Below are 22736 nucleotides of genomic sequence, written 5' to 3'. Positions count from 1 at the left end.
GGTTTTATTACTTTACTACAATTGAGTAATGCAATTTGATTTCTGAAAAAGGGCCATCAAAATTTAGTTTTAATAATTTAATATACTGCAATATATTAAAATAAACATTCTACTTTAGAAAGAAGTAAAAAAAACAAAGCAATAATTCAACAATTTCTCAAATTACAAGTCTTTCCTCAATTAAAAAGACTGCAAAAATGCTACCTTATTTTTCCACCAGAGAATATTAATTTCTTTCAAAAAAAATTATACTTATTTAATGTTTAAATTTTGAAATATTGTCCTAACAATGGAACTTTATTCTTAAAATCTCAAACATTCCTTTCCCCTCCAACAGCAGCCCTGAACACTCCACTGAAATGTTTGGAGAGCCAAATCTAGGCAGATGTGATTTGAATCTCTGACTCAGAAACAAGAGGAAAAATAAAATATGTGTGTATATATATATATATATATATATATATATATATATACACATACACATATATACACACACAATCAACAAAACGTCAGTAAAATTCAAACTACTTGAAAAGCAATCTCCCTATACTCGCGATCTTAAATGTGCTCAAAGCTTTAAGAAATTAAAGTTTTCACAGCCCAACATTCTTATGGTGCCATTCAAGAACAGGGTTAGCTTCAGCTGGGCGCTTCAGCTGACGTTCTCTCATTCCGGCTTCACGAGCTTTTAGGGAAGGGGTGGGGGTATTCCAGACACATACGGCATCCAGAGCATCCAGCACAAATCCCCATGCTATAGTGCACGGTACAGTACAATGAAGAGCTTTATCACACGGACCAGCAAGCACGCGCACACATGGATATAAAAAAAATAAAATAAAAAGCTGAACGTGACCCAATACACAATAGCCTGCACTGAAGTATGTTGTTTCAACACACACCTGACACTGCTGTGTGCACAGTTGTGGAAGAAAGACGTGAAGCAGCTCAGCGTCCAGTTACGCCTCCTCACTATTGAGCAGCAACTCTTTTCACACAGTGCACCTCAAAAAAGAAGAAAATGCACAACCGAAGGCAAAATAAAAATATACACATCTTTGATGAAATGATTTAGCTCTGAAAAGAAAATCTGGTAAACAAAATAAATTAAGGCATGCAAAAGATAATGTCAAATCTTGAGATTTGGATATTTCAGTCTGTTTTTCTTGTTTTTTCCCCTTTCCTCTTTTTTTTTTCTTTTAAGCCAGCCATACTATACGCATATTTGTTAGAACAGCTTCCTGTTAGGAAGAAAACCACTCACGCTTACTAAGTCCTCAGAAAGAAGGTAGCTGCCAAAATAAAAATTCAACCTCACTGGAATATCGCTGTAATACGCTCGAGCATTTAAAGGCCAATATTTACATATTTGTGTTCGAGCAGTTGGAGGCCAGTATTTACATACACGTTCATGCGGATTCAGCAGCAGTGCAGAAAAACAAACGGCAAACACTTGAGTGTGATGGGAGTGCTTCATCCAACTGAGTGACTCACAGGAAATAAATATGTTCTCGAAATGTATAAAGGAAAAAAAAAATATACAAGCTCTTGTATTTAAGGAGAACAGTCACCTAACAAAATGATATATATATATATATATATATATATATATATATAAATCAACAAAGTGAAACAGAAACTTGTCTGGTGGCTTCTAAGGTGACAGTGATACATCAAAAGTGAAGCGGTGCCGAGCCCGAGGAGCTGTGGTTCTGCCACGTTAAGGCTTTGATGCTGCTGCTCCTTTCACCCTAAACCCAGACTGATGTCACTTTCAGGAGTAAAGCCGGCAGACAGAAAGACATGCAGCTAATCTCTCTCTCTCTCTCTCTCTCTCTCACACACACACACACACACACACACACACACACACACACACACACACACACACACACACACACACACACACACACCAGTTCACCTTAGCAGACTTGCCACTGCCTTTTTTTTTTTACCCCTGCTTGGAGCCCCTCCTCCCCCCCCGGTAGCTTTTCTTGGCAGCATTACATGTTATTCCTGTACCCCAATGCCCTCCTCTGCCACACAAGCTCTCTGCCTGTGTGCAGCTGAAGAGGGCGCTGGGAGGCCGGACCGGAGGGGTGCAGGAGGCGGGGCAGTTCAGTAGTCTGCAATGGGGGCGAGCTCGGGGCTCAGGTCCACTGTGATGTTCTTGTAGAGGCTGCTGAGGGACACGTGGGGCTGTAACGGAGGTTGTTCAGGGCCGTCCAGGTGTTGGCGCTCTTTGGAATATCTCAACAGCTTATACCTACACAGACACACAATCAGACCAGCTTCATCCACGTCAGCACAGGAAACTGCCTGCACCCTCACCCCTTTTCAATGAAGGCAACCATAGCGAGGTATTTCACTCAGTTTTTATGACAGATCTTCTAACATGTAAACTATGGCGGTAACACCTGCAGACTCAAGTGGTCGACCAATCTCACACATGCTCCAATGTGGCTCATAAACAACACATTATGTCTGCAGTAATGTTCACCGCACCTTATCGGTTGCCCAGTTCCGGATCACCTTTTTTAAAGTCCCGCTATACGGAACCATAATGCAACTGAATGTCCTTTATTGTGTATTGTTGTATTGGGTATTTGGATGTTATTTAGCTGAAAAAGTCTGGGTGGAGTAGCGCTTCTACTTAAAGTGTGAAGTCGCATTATGTGTGGTGCAAACATTTGCCAGAAATGGATCACTTTTGCCAGTTCCGGATCACGACACTCTGCCTCACTTTGGTGGCATTCCTGGCATCTGGCTGGAGCCCTTCTAATGCAGAATGATACACACTGTGCCCGAGAATGTGTTTTGAACACAAAATGATATAAATTATACTTATTAAATGAGAATTTCCTTCGTTTCGAAAAGCGCCGTTATACGTTTTTACGAGCAAAAAATGAAGTGTGGAGGTGAGATTTCTCCCGAATTAAAAAGTAAAAGCCCCCAGATTCATGTCCATTCGTGATGATGAGATGACCCCCAAAGTCCACATGGCTCACAACTACAGACACGAGGCTGCTGCTTCAGTGATCCGCAACTGGCAAATTTTGCGTCGGAGAAAAATGCGCGCAGCAATTAAACAGCAAGACATAACACACTGACATTTTCTACCCAAGTAAGTAAGTATTTTCCCACTCTAGAACCAACACCACCAAACGGCTAACTCACCTTTGCTACGTTTTAGAGATCGTTACTTTAAAACTTGCAGGAATGAGTGAGTCAGAAAAAGTGCGCACACCGCAGACACCGGGATGTTTTGATTCCTCTGCTGATCACAAGGACGGCTGGATCCGGTCGAGCTTGTGGTCGTTTGTAGACAAAACATCAATCTTTCCATTCGTACCAAGTATTAGCTTATTCATGCTGATTATGAGAAACGGCGGCGCAAAAACTACAGCACTGATCTGGAACTGGCAATGATCCGGAACTGGGCAAGTGACTGTATCAGTTTCGCCAATTCTACGTGCAGACGTCAGCGGGTGATGGTGTGACACTGCCTGAGGAAACAATTTGGCCAACCGCTGTTTCATTTGGGTAGTTTCTGTTGTCATCATGATTTAAAAAGAGTAAACACAGTTTGTTTGACAATAAATGGCTTCATCCAACCACTAACCATGAGTGAATTTGCCAGGTATGTAAACTTTTGAGCAAAACTGTATAGTGCCACTGGGTTGATTTAAGCCATAAAAATAATTTTATATGGTGCCACTATAATTTTATCCCTTTAGCATTCAGATAAGGGATTCATAACAGGAGTGAAGCGAAGTGCAGCGGCATGAAGCTCACTCATGGTACACTGTGTCCCAGGAAGTCCCAAATTTTAAGCACAAAAAACAGGAAATGTCAAATGTTGAACACTTCCCGGATCAATAATAGACGAGATCTCATGGGATCTCATGGGAATTCAGTAGCAAGTTGACACTGAAACATTAAGTGCCAAATTTTGAGCCCACAGTGAAAAAGGAAATGTCAAATGTTGAACACTTCCTGGAACTACAACATAAGATATTTACCTGTTTTTCATTAGGCAAAGGCTATTCGTCCAACCATTGGGCAGATAAATATAATGTCTCATCTTATTCACCCAACCGTTGGGCAGATAAACATGTCTCACCTTATTCGCCCAACCGTTGGGCAGATAAATATAATGTCTCACCTTATTCGCCCAACCATGATTGTGTATTTGACACATTTTGCGCATCTAAACTACGTTTTTTACACCACTTTTTTAAGGCTCTATTGCGGTGTGAAAAGCGGCATATGTTTGACACATTTAACGGTGGCATCTTTAACTACTGCAAAAAACACCGCAATGGATGAAAGCAGACAAACATCATAAGTATTTTGAACGGAAGCCTGTTAATGACGACGAAACTGTTTTTATGAACAAAATGCTGCTTGTTGCCTGTAAGATGGTGTTAGTTTGACACAGTTCCCTGGGTGTGATGAGCCAAACAGATCCGCTTTAGAGCACATCCCCTCCGCGGGCTGCGAACCCTCCCACAGCCGGCGAGAAAATATCCGCCTTTTTTCCCCACGTTGAAAGCGGAAGTTAACTTACAAGCGTGCTCAATGGTTGGTTGTGGTTGGGCATATATGTTTATTTACTTTATTGAACCAACGGTTGGGCGAATAGCCACTCCGTTTTCATTATGTTGTTTTGCGTTGCTATGTTTATCCTCCATAAGGTTTTTGTGTGACATTTTGTTTGTCTCAATAAAAAAAAAAAAAAAAGAAGAAAAGAAATAAAAAAAAGAAAGAGGTGATCTCACGTGAAAAGAGGAGATCTCACAGGAATTCAGTGCATAGTTGACACTGAAACACGAAATACTAAATACTGAGTTGACACTGAATCCGGGAACAATAAAGTGGGAGGCAGCGCACACCTTGACAGCACATGAGGTCAGTCAGTGATTATTTAGTCTGTAAATTGGACGATGGTTTTTAGCCATGCTAATTCTACCCGGAAGCCTTTACTGAAAATAAAGTCTGAAGGATGTAAATGAGATAGTGAGGACTTTACCAGGTATGTGAGATGCAAATAAAGAAAAATGCTTAAAATGGAGAGTGGCCAAAAGGCTGTAGTTGGGGGGTTTTAGGTGTTTTTAGCCATGCTAATGCTGTCCAGAAGCATTTCCTGGTAATAAGGCCTGAATTACCTACATGACATGGTGAGATGCTAAAGAGCTTTGCTCATTCATGTCCGTGACATATACATATTATTATATTGCCAATATTATCAAAATTCATGCTGTCTGGAAACAAATTAGAATTTCAACACCTGAGTGGGAAGCATTCAAGGGATCAGATGCTATGATGAACATCTGGTAGATTAGGGTGATTTACAAGAAATCTTTTGGATGTTAACGTAAGATGAGTCACAGGTAATCTCAAAACATCACACATGTGCTTCCTTCTGTAGTTATCGCTCAGTCACACGGCACTTAACGAAGGGCAAAGAAGCCCTAATGAAACAAGAAATTTGGACTTTTGTTGAATTTCAACGGCATCATTTAACCTTTGTTCAGCTTCGTTCTGCAGCTGGCGCTTCGTCAGGATTTTTAAACCGCTGAAAAATTTGAACGAACGGCAATGAAAATCTCAGTTCGTCCGTATTTCCTTTTGCTGTCGTTCTTGATGTTTTTTTTTAATTGTTTGCTTAGGTTTTGTAACGTTAGTGTTTAGATTGACTTCATTCGACCAGCTGAATGTTTTCACACAGTGCAGAAGCCGGTTTGCGTGCACTGCTAATGCCGCTGCGTTAATGTACCGTTGGAAATTATAGGGCAAACTCAGCCTATTTGCTTGGATGTTTTTTCTGGGTGGAGAGTCAGGTTCATTGGGCTCAGGCACCTTATATCGGCCAAAATTAATCTTTTGCATGGATACAATTAATTATTTTGCCACAAGCAATTGCTGAATTTGAAACAACAAAAAAGTTGTGTAATTTCCAACGGTACTTGAACGCAGCAGCTCCTGCGTGCACTTTTTTTTAAAATTAAATATAACAATATGAGTGTAGAAATGGCAATCCAGCCCTTATATACATGTGGCAACAGGTAGATAATTCAAATGATTATACAACCCCTGGCAAAAATTATGGAATCACCGGCCTCAGAGGATGTTCATTCAGTTGTTTAATTTTGTAGAAAAAAGCAGATCACAGACATGACACAAAACTAAAGTCATTTCAAATGGCAACTTCCTGGCTTTAAGAAACACTATAAGAAATCAAGTTAAAAAGATTGTGGCAGTCAGTAACGGTTACTTTTTTAGACCAAGCAGAGGAAAAAAATATGGAATCACTCAATTCTGAGGAATAAATTATGGAATCACCCTGATGGACTGACATGAATCATGGCTCCAACATGAGAGATGTCAACTGAAACAAAGGAGAGGATTATCAAACTCTTAAAAGAGGGTAAATCATCACGCAATGTTGCAAAAGATGTTGGTTGTTCAGTCAGCTGTGTCTAAACTCTGGACTAAATACAAACAACATGGGAAGGTTGTTAAAGGCAAACATACTGGTAGACCAAGGAAGACATCAAAGCGTCAAGACAGAAAACTTAAAGCAATATGTCTCAAAAATCGAAAAATGCACAACAAAACAAATGAGGAAGGAATGGGAGGAAACTGGAGTCAACGTCTGTCACCGAACTGTAAGAAACCGCCTAAAGGAAATGGGATTTACATACAGAAAAGCTAAACGAAAGCCATCATTAACACCTAAACAGAAAAAAACAAGGTTACAATGGGCTAAGGAAAAGCAATCGTGGACTGTGGATGACTGGATGAAAGTCATATTCAGTGATGAATCTCGAATCTGCATTGGGCAAGGTGATGATGCTGGAACTTTTGTTTGGTGCCGTTCCAATGGGATTTATAAAGATGACTGCCTGAAGAGAACATGTAAATTTCCACAGTCATTGATGATATGGGGCTGCATGTCAGGTAAAGGCACTGGGGAGATGGCTGTCATTACATCATCAATAAATGCACAAGTTTACGTTGATATTTTGGACAACTGAAAGGATGTTTGGGGATGATGAAATCATTTTTCAAGATGATAATGCATCTTGCCATAGAGCAAAAACTGTGAAAACATTCCTTGCAAAAAGACACATAGGGTCAATGTCATGGCATAGAGTCAATATCAACGAGCAGATGTGATCTGATGCAGGTGTTAGTTTTGGGGATGAAAATTTACAGGGTGATTCCATAATTTTTTCCTCAGAATTGAGTGATTCCATATTTTTTTCCTCTGCTTGGTCTAAAAAAGTAACAGTTACTGACTGCCACAATCTTTTTTTCTTGATTTCTAATAGTGTTTCTTAAAGCCAGAAAGTTGCCATTTGAAATGACTTTAGTTTTGTGTCATGTCTGTGATCTGCTTTTTTTCTACAAAATTAAACAACTGAATGAACATCCCCCGAGGCCGGTGATTCCATAATTTTTGCCAGGGGTTGTATAAAGAACTGTTCTGGAAGGCAGAATTCATGTTGTGGATCAGCTGCAGCTGGTTGAAATAACCGCACATGGGGAGTCAATGCGCGTTCACACGGAATGATCAATTTACTGCTCTGACATATTCAATCATCTTTACACTTATATTTATTCCCCCTTTTGACAGTTTTCTGTTGTAAATCAATATATATCTAGCTTAGTTAACACAATACAGTGATACAGCAATGACCACAGCATGCCAGAGTTTTTTTTAACCCTAACCCTTTTTTTTTTAAATTGGAGCAAGACGGAGTGTGCAGGGTGTCGACAGACACTGTGGCTTCTGATGATGAAGATGATCCCTCTTTTGTTCTGGACGAGGAACCAAAGCAGGTGGTCCACCGACGTGCACACAGATCTCCACAGCTTGTCTGCAATTTCTCCAGGACTCAGGGGCTATGAGCTCTGACCATGGAGCTGTATATGAGTACAAGAGAGTGCAGTCCCAATGCTGCACACTAAACGAAAACATCCCTTCATGGAAAGCGACATGACGTCTCGTAACCGGGCAAAATATTGATGAAGTACCCGGATGTTAATGCATTTTCAATGGAGATTCGCGACTGAACACACTCAGAAAAATGCTCGCAAAATACGTGTTAAAATGCCATTCTGACCTGGATATTGAGCCAGTAAAATTAAATTACATAAATTATGTCAGGAAAGTATTAAACTTACTCTGACACATACACATTCTCAAATATTAGTGTTGAAAGTTACACGGATCTGCGCTGTTAAGCTATGTTGCTAGGCTGAGCTGCTGCTGTGTTCAACTTAGCGCGGCTCCTAAAACCATTACTATATAGTTTCATTCATGAAGTCAGTGGTAAGTCAGTGGTGTGGGTACACATCTCTCTGTGTGGGTGGAGACTGTGAGCGGCACAGTGCGGGTCATTATAATCTCATTATTTTAAGGTGCAAATTAAAAAAAAAAATCCCCAGTCTTGTCGAACAATTTTAATCACTAACGACAAATATTTTAACTACACATTGGTCTAGCAGTGGAAAATATCAACTAGACATAAGTGAAGAGTTAATGGTCTGTGTCATTGGGCGACACAGGTACGGCAGGAAACATACAGCTGTTTATCATCCAAATATCACGGACAAAGTGACAAGAATAACCAAAACCACTTACTTATGGAAGGAAATATTGTCTCCCTTGTTCCTCTGTTTGTGGCTTTGCCAACATGCGCAGCTTTCCGGCATATTCCACCTGTTTCTTGACGAGACTAAGTGAACGTCTATGCACGCAAATCACTAACTTGCCCGGAATTAAAATGGCCTCCTTGTCGGCACACGGCTCAGCGCTACTGCGCTCTCTAGTTCTTATATACAGCTCCATGGCTCCGACCCAGCGCCGAGTCTTGGAACTCAGAGATGCAGACACACACTCCTCCAGCTGTGGCTCCAGGTGCATTTCGTTTAAAGCGTTGAGATCGCTAGCTTACGTTTTGTTAAGTTCCTCTTTCATCCCTTTTGCGCTCTTGCTTCGCAGGCTATTTGGTGATAAAGCTCTTTACGTCCACCTTTTCTCAACAAATTGTGACTTTTTTTCCCCCTTCGTTCAGGAATCCTTGTGTGCCATGTGACTGGGCCTTTAGTCTACATGATAGCTGTAATAAAGGCTCAGCATCACGAGGTTACGTTCATGGTCTCATGTTGTTACTGAGTTCTGATTTCCCTGGTATTCTCAGACGTGTAGCATGATACAGCCAAGTAGTCCAGCTAAATATAAGTTCCTTTCACCTCCTATCGCTGATGTTTTCAGCACTGAGTTACTGACAAAAAGTAAGTGTATGTTGTGTGCTGGTAACATGCTGTAAATGTAAGTTTAGTCTGTGTGACCGGTCGCGGTCCTTATAATGCATAGGTAGGAACCTGTAAACGTGCATTCGCATATTACAGAGTCATCTAACGCTATAATACTTGTTACTCTTTGTTATGTTTATGCAGGGATGAGTTATGGTATAAGTTGTGTCCATATGGTCCTCATGTTGTAGCTATTTTTCAGCATCACTTGGTGGCGCCATTTCACAGCTTTCTGCGTTGATGTATGGGTTTTACATGTATTTTGTTTATAATAACAGAGCTGTAATGTTTTGAATTATCTATTATTTGGTTTGTTCTTTCAGACTCCCTATCTGTATATATCTGGAAATATGTTGATGAATATGAGCTGGAGTAAAGCTTGCTGAAGGACATGCTGGAGTCTGGTATCTTCATCCCTGTGTTCTGACTGACACACCATCTTGTCTACAGTTAACCCTTAAATGAACTAGCATCCTGCTATAGCCTCAGTAACAATGGCGATGAAGGAAAAGACAATATTCACTATGGAATTTTCCACCGATAAATATGCCCTCTTCATTCAAATGAGTTGTAATTTTTTGCAACATGTTACAAAAATAAGCCTACATTAAAGTGCTTGGATTTCAGTAGAAACTAAATTTTCTCAATTTTGTGAACTTTGAAAGGCCCTGTAGCTTTAAGCTGTATAACTGCTGATGCAAATGCAAAACATGCAGTATGCACAGTTTCTCCAATCCCAGCCAAAGACGCCTAGAACGTCTTCAGGGTTATCTGGGTGTCTTGGTGGCTTTCCTCGCTAGTCACCTTCTTGCTTGGTCACTCACTTTTTGAGAGCTACCTCCTCCAGACAGATTTACCACACAGTGCCGTGCTGTTTGTATTTCTTTCTACTTGATATAAATATTCATATTCAGTGTCTTGAAAATGTTCATGTGTCCATCCTCATACCTCTCTGAAGAAAACTACCTGGAAAAGTGATGATTTACTTGTATTAAACTAAAGGGTGCAATTACTTATGCAACCCATTATTTTAGCTTTTATATTTTTATTTCATATATGTCATGTTGTAGAGATTAGTTTTCACTGTATGTTTAAAGGGTATCATTTGAGAATTGTTTTTCATACATACAGAAGAAAAAAAAAAAAATATATATATATATTGGAAATATATAACTTGGAAATGTTCACATATCCATCCCCTGACTTGTCTGAAGAAATCTGGCAGTAAAACAGATTATTTACAGGTGTCTTGGCTTTTTTTATTATATCAAGTTGTAGAAATTTACTTTGAGTTTAAGGAAGATAATTTTAGAATTTTTATAATGAGAAGCCTGATTTACTTTTAGTATTTGAAATGCCATAAACAAATTAAAATGTGTGAAATATCAAGGGACCCAAAACTTTTGGAGGGCACTGTTGTACTTTGCTTGCTACTTTACTTCCATTAGCCTAATGCTACCCACTTAAGCTGGTCTTATACTGTGCGAGTTTTGGCCCTTTTTCAGCCGATTTTTCACTCGTTTCTGGATCGCATTTCAGTTTAATCTGCATTGTGTAGTATACATGGAGTAATGAGCTGCGTTTAACCTCTCACGACCACCTCCCGATCGGCAATCGTATGAAAATCAAACCTGTTTGATAATCTGGTCGGCCATCGTGAGGGTATCCCGCTGTTGAAGCAGCACTACAAGTGTCTACACGCTGATTTACCCCAACCTCTCGCACTGTGCCTGTGCAAAACACCGGAGAGAGCATAAACAGTGATCATCTCTTTGGGAGAGCAGCTTCTGTTTCTTTTTCCCCCTTATTCTTCAACTCACGTAAAGTCTCGTATTTTTTATTTTTTAAACTTTGATGAAAAACAAGAAATGTAAATAAAGTGTGACCAAAAAAAAAAAAAGAAGAAGCTTCTCTTCACGTTTTGCTTCTGGAAACACGAGTCCGACGTGTGGTTTTTTTGAACGTACAATGTGAGAAGTCAGATCGCATCAGAGCATCGGGCCGTACAGTGTGAGAACATAAATCGTGCGCTCTGAACTTTTACACCCTGCGGTTCTGTCGTACAGTTTGAGCTGGGGCTGAGTACAATGATTGAAAATATCGTACAGTGTCCACCCAACTTTAGAAAGATGAATCTTTGATTTTTCTGCATTCTCATGGATGCTATTATTTTATGCTTGTAATGGAACCGAGCATATCTTGTGAATCTCAGAATAAAACATCTCTCACCTCCCCAGGAACTGCACCTCTCCTCTGTGGTGATGAGGAATTGATTTGTACTTTCCAATTTCTCCCTCGGGTCGCGTGACATTCAGACCGGCGTAGTGCACCCTGCAGAACAACCATGATGCATTACTCCCTCAAGGTTAGGATTAAACCAGCCACAGACAAACGAACCATGAAGCTCATAAACAATTAGTTATACCAATATTGCTAGAATGGCACTGATTAAAGTGTACCAAGACAAACAGGAAATATGCCTCCAAATAAATGTAATTTCTTTTAATGTTCAGTAGGGTGCCCTCCACCAATTTTGACTACAGACAGACACAAGATGAACATAAATTGAATTTTCCAGCTATCCGGTAAAACAATTCCATTAGCTGCCAATACAGAACCATGTACTTATTTATGGTTTGCTTCAGCATTAAGAAACCTAACTTGCTCAGTTTCTGACACTGGAATAAACAACAACCTACACCTCTTCAATACTGCAGTGCAGTGACAGAATGGTTAGCACTCCTGCATCATAGCAAAAAGGTCTAAGGTTCAATTCCACCAATACACAGTTACTTTTTGTTCTGTCTATCTGGTTTCATCCCACCATCAGCACATACACATTAGGTAAAATGCTCATTTTGACTGCCAATGACCATTTTTTGTAGACCTGGAGTTGGTCCCTGACCTGCCAATTACCATATCACTACTCCTGGTGGTTGCATGGTATCTAATTGTTATTACGATGGATTAAACACAGAGGACAATTGTTACATGTAATATACAGTGACAAAGGCATGGTCTTCGGTAGACCTGGGAGTACATATGCTGTGGTCCACTTACACCACCAACACATGGTTTACTTGTAAACTCAGGACTGTGAGAGTGAAAAAAACAGTTGCTTTGTCATGAACAACTACATACTTTTGTGATGCATAGTTCCTCTGATCAAAGACATAGAACTCTATCTCCTTAAGATTTGTCACCGGTGTTTTGGTGGCTTCCTTTTTTTTTTAGCACAGTCATTCAGTTTTTGACAACTGCCTAATGTTGAAAAATTTACCATACAGTTCCATACTGTTACTGTTCAGTGAGAATGTTTACGTATCCTTTCCCTGACTTGTATCAATGAAAAACTGCCCTGTAAAAATAAACATTGGGATTAACAATAACACTTTATTTCATTTGTCCAATTACTTGTGATCTCCAAAGAAAAAAAAAAATGGTGGGATGATGTATGAAAATGACTGTAATTGCCAAGTGGTTAATGGATTATATTTTGTTAAACCCTAGAATTAAAAGGATTACAGTACAGCTTGACTGTTATTTCAACACCACTGAGGCGGTGTACAAAATGACAAAATCTGTGACACCATTAAAATACTTATGGAAAGACTGTACATTTTTCTAGCAGAAATACAGGACATGTAGAGTGCTAATCATGCTGAATTTCAGTCAGTCCAATTAAATCAATCAGCTTGTTTGGATATATCACAAGCTTCTTACTATCAAATACAGCCAACACCAATAAAGACTTAAAATATGTTTTGAAGTACTGACATCACTCTACATCCAATTTTAGTCGACTCACCTGTTCCACAGGTCATCATCCTCTCCTCCCCATCCCCAGAATGCATTGGGAAACCCATTAATCTTGCGAAACTGCTCCACGGTAAGTCCACTCACACCACCAAAGAATTCACTGTATGGAAGACTGAAAGCAACAAAAACAAGTTTAATGGCGATGGAAGGTCCCCACTCCTTCATGACATATTAAAATGAAAGTCTGATCAGTGCTCCATTGGGAGTCCAACTGAGAACACAAAAGCTCAACGCCCACACTTGTTTGTTCAAGGATAACCTTTTTACACACTAAAAAAATATATTTTTTGTAAAGGCTGATAATGCATTGTTGAACTACACATTGCTTAGTCAGCCCCCCCCCCCAAAAAAAATCATTAACTAAACTGATAATGATTTAAGTAATTTGTCAAATATAAAATCTAAAACATTGTCTTCTTTGAGTTTTCCAAAAATAATGTTGTGCCTTTGATTTTTTTTTTTTTTAATCAGTGCAAATTGATTATCTTCAGGTTTTAGATGATAGACAGATAAAACAGTTATAAACCTGAAAAACAAATCACAGCACCATGTCCATTGTAGCTGGTAAAATAAGTATTGAACACGTCACAATTTTTCTCAGTAAGTTTATTTCTAAAGGTGCTATTGACATGAAATTTTCACCAGACATCCATAAGCTATGTGTAATAATAGCTGGAATGACAGGGAAAAAAAGGGAGAGTACGCGCATTGTGTTCTGCGTGTCTGTTTATAAGAAACTTCTCGCCCAGAAGAAAAAAGAGCGCCATTAACTACCCATAACTGTGTTCTTCACTCGGAAAAAGACAACCTGCACCGAGGTGTTACTCAGTGGAAAAAGGCGCGACAGTGGCGCGGTGCCAGGACGAAGAGACGCGATCAGAGGAACTGTGAAATACTGGTCAGTTACTACTAATAAGTTCTTATGTGTCCACCTCGTAGGTTGAGCATTAAAATTAAATTCGTTAGTTCTAAAAGCCATCATAATTATTTATGGGAAAATGTTCTATTTTTAGTCCCTGTTTCCAGTGTTTCCAGTGCACGTTGGCCTCCGCCAGGGCTGCCCTTTGTCACCGGCTCTGTTCATTATTTTTATGGACAGAATTTCTAGGCGCAGCCAGGGTGTAGACGGGGTCTGGTTTGGGAACCACAGAATCTCGTCTCTGCTGTTTGCGGACGATGTGGTTCTGTTGGCTTCGTCAAATCAGGACCTTCAGCGTGCACTGGGCGGTTTGCAGCCGAGTGTGAAGCGTCCGGGATGAAAATCAGCACCTCCAAATCCGAGGCCATGGTTCTCGACCGGAAAAAGGTGCTTTGCCCTCTTCAGGTCGGTGGAGTGTCCTTGCCTCAAGTGGAGGAGTTTAAGTATCTTGTGGTCTTGTTCACGACTGTGAGGGACGGATGGACCGTGAGATCGATAGACGGATCGGTGCAGCGTCTGCAGTGATGCGGTCGCTGTGTCAGACCGTCGTGGTGAAGAGAGGGCTGAGTAGGGGGGCAAAGCTCTCGATTTACCGATCGATCTACGGCGAGATGAGTTTCCTCCGCAGGGTGGCTGGGCGCTCCCTTAGAGATAGGGTGAGGAGCTCGGTCACTCGGGAGGAGCTCGGAGTCGAGCTGCTGCTCCTCCACACCGAAAGGAGTCAGTTGAGGTGGTTTGGGCATCTTTTCCGGATGCCCCTGGACGCCTCGCTGGAGAGGCACGTCCCACTGGGAGGAAGGCCCCGGGGAAGACCCAGGCACGCGGAGTGACTACATCTCTCGGCGGCTTGGGAACGCCTTGGGGTTCCCCCGGAGGAGCTGGGAGGAGTGGTGTGTGGATCGGAGGGTCTGGGCGGCTTTGCTTGAGCTGCTGCCCCCGCAACCCGGCTCCGGAAAAAGCGGAAGAAAATGGATGGATGGATGGATTTATTTCTCAAAAAAATGTTTGGGCCTGAAAACAGGTTGGTCTTATTTTTCTACTAAGGTTTGAACTTTGAGAGTGTTTATACACGAGAGAAAAGTGAGAAAATGTTAAGGCTGTTTGAGAAAAGTGTATAGTGTGTAGTGAGGGTTTTAACAGCCTTAAACGTCTATAATAATTGCTAAAAAATAACGCTGACTACTTCGAGGGATTTCACCTATATGCGGGGCTATTTTTAGAACGTAACTCCCGCGATAAACGAGGGACCATGTATTATGGCATCCAAGAGTTCAATTTTCGGTTTGTTTAAATGTTATGCAGCAAACTTTAAATAAGCTTCAACGTGCTTTTTTTTCTGCAATGGAGTCTTGCGTGTTGAGTGTGAATACAGGACATGGTGGTTGAGTGCATTACTTATTGTTTTCTTTGAAACAATTATACCTGCTAATTCCAGGTCTTTCTGAAATGGTCCTTGGCTCTTGGACAACTCTTCTGGTAATTCTTTTCACTCCTCTGTCAGAAGCCTTGCGAGGAGCACCTGGTTGTGGCCAGTTTATGGTGAAATGATGTTCTTTCCCTGTCCAGATTATGGACCCAACATTGCTCATTGGAACATTCTGAAGTTTAGAAATACTTCTGTAACCAATGCCATCAGTATGTTGTACAATAACGTTGCGCAGATTTTGAGAAAGCTCTTTGCTATTGCTCATCATGAGATGTTTCTTGTGTGACACGTTGGCAATGAGAAAAATTTTTATAGGCCATCAGACTGAACCAGCTGATATTAATTTGCCCTGACAAGGGGCAGGATTGCTTTCTAATTAGATAGATTTCAGCTGGTGTCTTGGCTTTCCATGCCTGGTGCCTTGGCTTTCCATGCCTTTTTGCACCTCAATACTTTTCCCTGTGTCATTTCATATTATTACACATAACTTAATTTATGGACATCTACAGTTAGATTTCTTTCTATATGTGGATTACTTGGGTTGTTAGCGACATCTGGTGAAAACCCACTAGTAGCAAACAGACTTACATGTACATGTATTTGTCCAATTTGGCAGCAAAGTGGCGTGGCATCTGACCACACCCATAATAATTGCGGTCATTCTCAGGAATGTGGTCGACATCATGGAAAATCAAGCAGTCCCAGTCCGAGTCCTTCATGGCCTCGAGGAAACCCACATTAAACAGCATTGCTCTGTTGAAGGGTTGGCTCCCACTCTAATACCAACAAAAACCAGTGAAAAAGTTGAGTAACTGCAAGCTTTCTGAAATTAAACATATGACATCCAAATCTATTTACACCATTGGTTAATAGTAATCCAATTCATGAGTTACTCTGAATAGGAAAACTGGTGAAACACTTTTGTGCAACCTGCCTCAAGAACATTCGAACACTGTTGTTGAAAAACAAGACAAAAAATAAAAATCCATGATGATACACCAAACATAAAAGGCACAATGCAATACAACAGAATAATCATGGCGGGGGCCAGTGCTGTAAAAAATAATTGTCCTTAATGCTTTACCTGGATAATGAAGGAAAATGAAACACCAACCTCTAAAGCTAATTAGTCAGCATAAATGCATCAAGGCATGCCATTAGCTACACCACTCAGGTGGAGGAATTTTATTCTTGAAGAGAATATATAAAACAATATAAAATCTGTACAGTGAATGATTTGAGGGCCAGAGTCAATGTTAGATAATTCAACAAGGAACTGGCAAAGGCATCATGGAAATTAAGGGAGGGGTCCTCAAGCTAGCTAAGCAACAAAAGTCAAAGTATGGGCTAATGTTCTTACTGATCAACTTGTTTTTTGTTAAATATACATTTAACCATAGTGTAGGTGGTCATGGTCATCATATTTCCAATCTGTGCAAATTTTACTAGTAGTCAGCTGAAGATGCAATAAATTTCAGTAAATGTTAATTTTGCTTAATGATATCTACTCATGTTAAAACACCATTTTTAGTTTATCCAAAATGTGCAACACGCATTCAGATTCCTGATGTTGTACACAGATGACTGAGTCCTCTGAGTGTAGACAAAACAGTAAAAACCTTCTGCACCTTTTCACCAGTCCACTTAGTCGATGCATGCTTTCTGTATTTTTATAATGAAAGTACTGTTTGCATTTTTATAATTGATTCCTAGTGATCTATGGTTAATTATTCAATGCTGCCTTAATATTGCAATACCAAGCAACCAAAACCAGATGAAAACAGGCTTTACCTGTTCAATGACGTAGAAGGCAAACTGCAACCGCTGACTTTGTAGCATGGGGATTAAGTGTTGGAAGAGGATGGGTAGATGTTCATGGCGGTTTCTAAATGGGATCAGTATGGCCTACACCAGCAAAAGAAACATAAGTAAATAAAATAAATATTAAATGTCCCCATATCTATATGATCTATGTCTACATGGTCTCTCAATTTTCTCGAAATAATTCATTCTGCATTACTGACATTATAACAGACGTTTTTTATTTTTATAGTTTTTACAGGCATGTGAGAGGAAAATAAAGAAATGCTTAAAATGGCTGGGGGTCAAGAGGGACCTGGTCGGGGGGCTTTGCCCCCCAGAATCCGAAGGGTTTTAGCTATGCTAATGCTCCCCAGAAGCATTTTCTGCAGTGAATTTGCAAAGAGATAGGGAGGATGGAGGCAGGTGTTTATCCAACTCTTTACAAGCTGGACAAAATCTATCTTCATATGCCAACAACTTCTGTGCTGTGTGAGAGAATCTTCTCCAAAACTAGAGAGGTGGTAACAAAGAAGAACAGACTCAAACCTAACATGACTGAAATGATCTTGTGCTTAAATAAAATCCTTTGAAGGGCCCAAATTACTATCATTTTGTAAAACTTTTCGTAAGTCCGTAGTTGCACAAGCATTTCTCAATTTATATTTTTATTACATACAGTATTTTATGATGGCACAATCACATTATAACACAAGTATACTATTAATGTCTTTGTATATTTGTCTTTAATCAAAAATTTAAAGATGCACATAGAACCTTATTAAACCTATAATAACCTATTATTAAACATACATGACAGTGTCTGTTTCATGACATCTTGCTATGTTAAAGATTGGCTAGCAGATGTCGCCATATTTAATGGTATCAAATGCTTCGAAACACTGAACCATCAAAACGCTTCGGCTTATCCGTCACTAATGATTAGAAATATATACATAAGTAACCACTAATTATTTCCACATGTGCACAGATAGGCTTACAATCTTGAGTACTGTGATGTTGTGTTGCTAAAGCCGTGGTCACAACCCGCCGTACTTGCACGTCCGTGCAGTCTACTTGCAAAAACGTGGGCTAAATTTGGAGATTCGTACGTCGTAAGTACTGCCTCAGTACGAATTTAGGAGCACGCAGACACGCCGTAGAGGTTTTAGTGCATGCAGAACTTTCGCTGCGGTCAGGCTGCGGATTCACCAGCAGTACAGATGACGCACGCTCTGAGTACTGCCTCAGTTCGGATTCAAAGCAGCACATTTTCATTCAATTACTATTGAATTAACCAAATCCGTACGTAGGCAGTACGGATTATGGCACTCACCACATGGATGCCAACAGATTTGCATGCACAACACAGCTTCTCACTTGAACTTGGACTTTATTTCCAAACGTCAGCAACACAGACACTCCACAGCTTCAGTCTGTTAACTAGCTGTAACTTTTCGAGGCAAGTAAACACTCGTACAACTGACCGCTGCAGGCTGGACATGCTCATGCATCGCCGATGGAAAAACACCTGCCGCTCCGGTCCCGCTCATAAAAAAGAAAAGCGACCCCACACACACACTGCTTTCTTGTCAACACTCCTAGACACACAACATTAGTTCTACATTAGCAAACAGTACTAAAAGTACCTGCATAGTCAAAGACCTGTTTGAAAGACATGGTGAGAACAAGGAATGTGTTTATTCTGCAGGACGCACATGGGGACCCAGACACACACTGTCCTCTAACGGTGAAAATCCTGGATGCTGTCAAAGGGACACCAGCTGCTTCAGTGGCACTGAAGGTGTCTCGGAAAGGTGCAGATGGTGAATGGACACAGATCACTAAAGGGTGTGTATGAACACACAACGCACAGTAGACAGAGGGTTTGAAGGACAGGCTGCAGATGGACTTTCTAAGATTTCACCTCTCCTCACTGCAGAGTGACAGACACGACCGGGGAAGTCCATAATTTAGTCACGGAGGAGGCATTCACAACAGGAGTATATAGAGTTTGGTTTGATACCAAGACTTATTGGAAGAACGCAGGGAGTACACCATTCTACGAAGGAGCTGATGTGAGTTTAAACCCACTGAACACGTCAAGACACCGTGGACAACCAGGTGTTTGTGAAGTTCCAGTGTTTGTTTGCATTCACTGTGAGGAATGGATAAAATCATCAGTTATCAAGAGCTATTACACTGTGAATACTAAAAGTGAATTGTTCCCAGAACTTTAAAGTTTGATTATATGCTACTTGCACCTCATGATTACAATTAAAGTGTTAAGTAAAAGTGGATCTGTCTTTTGAGCTAGCAAAGGTTTTACGTCAGAGACCCTTCTTGACGCAACTCCATGTTACATGGAGGAAAGTGGCAGGGGTGCAGTTTGAACCGGAAACCTTCCACTCTGAAACCAAGCGGACTAACCACTTAGCCAACGCCCATGCTAAAGGTTGCATTAAGTCAACTCAAATATTTTCATATTATATAATTACTTAATTAATCAAATTTGCATTTCTTAATAGCATTAACCGGTTTATTTTACATTTTCATTGTTTTATTTTTCATATTATTCTTTCATGTACTGTATTGTATTGACTTAAAATAATTAATGCCATGATTCGTATTCAGACACAGTAGGTGGTGGTATGCACCTCTAAAGCTGGTTTGTTATGTGCCAATAAACACAAAGAAGGTGGATTTTTTTTAATTTGTAAAATAAAACATCTTGAAAATCTTTTAGTCATCTTTTAGAAGTGGCTAGCATGAAAGCACAAATCATGCTAACAGCTAAAGTTAGCACGAGCAAATGCCTCCTTTGTGAGCATTTTATTACAAATATATGTAATTATATGGCACACAGAAAAGATGGATCATCAGCTGTGCTGTAGTTTTTCCATCGAGTGACATGACGGTGCCTTCACTGCAAACACTGGACCCACACACATAAGGAACCGATTTGTTCCCGTGTAGAAAGCAGTTACATATCTGATAAAGTGGTGATTCTGACTAAATACTGAAATGTAATCACAGAATGTGACATTGTGATGAAACACCAAAAAGATAAAGAACTATAGAAGTGGGGTTGTACCCAGAGGGTTATGGGTTTGGTGCTCAGCCCAGTAGGGTGTGTGTCCTACAGCTTGTGATTCGATCTTCTCCGTTTGTGTGTATAGGTGGTGTTTGAGGCCCATGCTGAAGGTCACCGTCACTACACCATAGCCCTGTTGATCAGCCCGTTCTCCTACACCACTACCACCCTGTTCTACGAGACACAGCACTGACTTACATCACAGAGAACACCAGCTCTGCTGCCACAGCCACCGGGCAGAACCGTTACCGACTTCAACAATGAAGTTTTAATGTATTGATTAAAAAATTTAAAAACGTTTAAGAGTAACGTTGCAATTTTTAGATAATAGTGACAAGAACAACTCAAGTTTATAAAAAAAGATAGAGTAATAAGATTTTGGGATATGTCATTGCCATAAAACTCACACTATAGGAAAAAATGTGATATCTTCATGAAGTATTTGTATGTTAAATTATGTTAAAGTACATCTCCCTCATTTAAACACTAATTTGTTCCCACTTTATGACATCATAAAAACCTGTTCTTACATTTATTCCTAGTAAGTCCAATAAATAGGCGCTGAGGCCTGTTGGTGACGGTGCTCATCTCCGGATTCCATAGCGTCAATTGGCCTAGAATCTCCAATTCCTCATGGATAGGATGCCAGTCTGAGGCACATAGCTCTCAAGTTGAGATACGCTCCAACAAATCTTGTCTTGCAGGTCATTTTGGTGGAATGTCATGCATTATCATGAGAGCGTGACAACATATTGAGTCTCACGCTGAGTGCATGAGACCTGACAGGACCGTTTTAAAGCGTGAGTCTCACCGTGAATGAGTGAGACTTGAGAGCTCTGAATGCAGGTTACTTCCCCAGCTAAGACCGGTACCCATTTACAGCTGGGTGTTGAGAGAGGTCGCCAGTGGACCTCAGTCTGCAGTTCATCTCCACCTGAAAGACACTAACCACATGTTTGAGGACAAGGAAGTTAAAATCTTAGCCAGAGAGAAGAAATGGTTTGAGAGAGGTGTCAAGGAAGCATTCTTTGTAAAACAGTTGAAACCCAGCCTTAACCGCGGAGCGGGTCTCAGACACGCTTTGTCCCCTGTTTACAATGTGGTACTCAGGTCTAAGCAGTTTCAGTCTTTTGTTCATGGTAATGAGTCATTCACGTCATCAGGAGAGAGTCGTCAAGGGAGCCATCAGGGGAGGCTTCCGTCCTGTCATTAGGAGAGTGCTAACTAGAGCACAATAGGGCTAATTAGAGCTACTGTTTAGTCACTAGCCTATAGCAGTCAGCCTCTCGGTAGGTGGGGTCTGGTTAGGTTAAAAAAACTCCAGCTTTTGTTGGCTTCTGGTTTATTCTTCTCTACAAGAGTCAAGACAGAAGTCAGACTACCAGCAAGAATTTTAGCTGAGGAAGCTTCTGTGATTTGAAGCGAAACGTCCTCACGTCAAGCAACCCAGTCCAGTCGAAGATTCAAGCTTCTCTACTATGGAAACCACCTGGACAACTGAGAGCCTACACAGAAACTTTCCTTTGTGATTGTAACTGAGTAGACAAACTGGTTTTGCTCGACTTGTCACACGTTCCGCCGTTCGTGAGATCCTATGTGAGAATAAAATGACTTATCAATATTTACCTTTATAATTTTTATGAAAGCGGTTCACAAATAAGACATAGATCGGGTGCTTTTCCAGAATGTGTCAAAGAACTGTTTCTTTGTCATCTGCCAAGATAAGAAATTAAACTTTACAAAGAAACAGTTCAACAGCAGATTCAGTCTTTTAATGTCTTTTTTTTTTTTTTTTTTTTTGCAAAGACTGCAGATGTTTAACAACAGAGCAAAAGGTTCACATTGTTAAAATAAAATTTAAAAAGTTCAGTAATATTTAGGTTGGAGGGCTCGAGCAAATGCGTCTGAGCTGCTGAGACCGAAGAAAGAAAAATAACTGCATGTACGGCGTAGGTGCTACATTTTCACAAAGTCGGCTCAATGTGGAGTTCATCTTTGTACTTGAAAATAAAACTAAGAACCCGGGGATCCGAGGATCACCATACACTATTACAAGAAAAGGTGGGGGGTATCATGTCAGTCACTCACAAAGCTCTCACATTCAGTTTAATGAGTCAACATGCAACACAAAGGAACACCAAGCTAGTCCACGTCAGCCTGCGTCTTTTTTTCTTTTTTTTATAATGCACTTGGGAAAAGTGAAGATAATCTGGATTCTACAAGGTGACAATTTCTGCTTGTATTGATATAACATCAGGGTAGCCCTGTGACAGACTGACATCCTGTCCAGGGTGTTCCCCTATGACTGCTGGCATAGGCTTTAGCCTTCCCGTGACTCTTAATTGGAGTAA

The 22736-nt window shown here is 40.5% G+C and overlaps 2 protein-coding genes across 2 annotated transcripts; one reads left to right on the top strand and one right to left on the bottom strand.

The window, feature by feature from the left end:
- Window positions 1–1186: 1186 nt before the first annotated feature.
- LOC117519051 (beta-1,4-galactosyltransferase 6-like) lies at window positions 1187–17392 on the bottom strand. Its single transcript, XM_034180360.1, has 6 exons — window positions 17283–17392; window positions 16080–16267; window positions 13136–13258; window positions 11557–11658; window positions 1894–2266; window positions 1187–1834 (listed from the first exon to the last, which is right to left on the bottom strand). The coding sequence occupies exons 1-5, from the start codon at window positions 17328–17330 to the stop codon at window positions 2119–2121; spliced, it is 609 nt and encodes a 202-aa protein (XP_034036251.1). The 5' UTR covers window positions 17331–17392; the 3' UTR covers window positions 1187–1834; window positions 1894–2118.
- A 1577-nt stretch (window positions 17393–18969) lies between these two features.
- Window positions 18970–20893, top strand: LOC117518139 (transthyretin-like). Its single transcript, XM_034179199.1, has 3 exons — window positions 18970–19142; window positions 19234–19369; window positions 20471–20893. Exons 1-3 carry the CDS (start codon window positions 18970–18972, stop codon window positions 20576–20578), a joined length of 417 nt encoding a protein of 138 aa, XP_034035090.1. The 3' UTR covers window positions 20579–20893.
- Window positions 20894–22736: the final 1843 nt, after the last annotated feature.

Source organism: Thalassophryne amazonica, chromosome 10 (assembly GCF_902500255.1).
Source record: "Thalassophryne amazonica chromosome 10, fThaAma1.1, whole genome shotgun sequence".
Lineage (NCBI taxonomy): Eukaryota > Metazoa > Chordata > Actinopteri > Batrachoidiformes > Batrachoididae > Thalassophryne > Thalassophryne amazonica.
Note: the sequence above shows the minus strand (reverse complement) of the source record. Positions and strands in the feature narration are given on the sequence as shown.

Coding starts and splice junctions, on each gene's coding strand:
- LOC117519051 (XM_034180360.1), bottom strand. CDS start 17,330: ATGCTACAAAGTCAGCGGTTGCAGTTTGCCTTCTACGTCATTGAACAG. Junction 13,259..16,079: donor TTGGACAAATACATGTACAT/GTAAGTCTGTTT, acceptor TGTTGCTTTCAG/TCTTCCATACAGTGAATTCT. Junction 2,267..11,556: donor GAGGTGCAGTTCCTGGGGAG/GTGAGAGATGTT, acceptor GTGTCTGTGTAG/GTATAAGCTGTTGAGATATT.
- LOC117518139 (XM_034179199.1), top strand. CDS start 18,970: ATGGTGAGAACAAGGAATGTGTTTATTCTGCAGGACGCACATGGGGAC. Junction 19,143..19,233: donor TGGACACAGATCACTAAAGG/GTGTGTATGAAC, acceptor TCCTCACTGCAG/AGTGACAGACACGACCGGGG. Junction 19,370..20,470: donor CATTCTACGAAGGAGCTGAT/GTGAGTTTAAAC, acceptor TTGTGTGTATAG/GTGGTGTTTGAGGCCCATGC.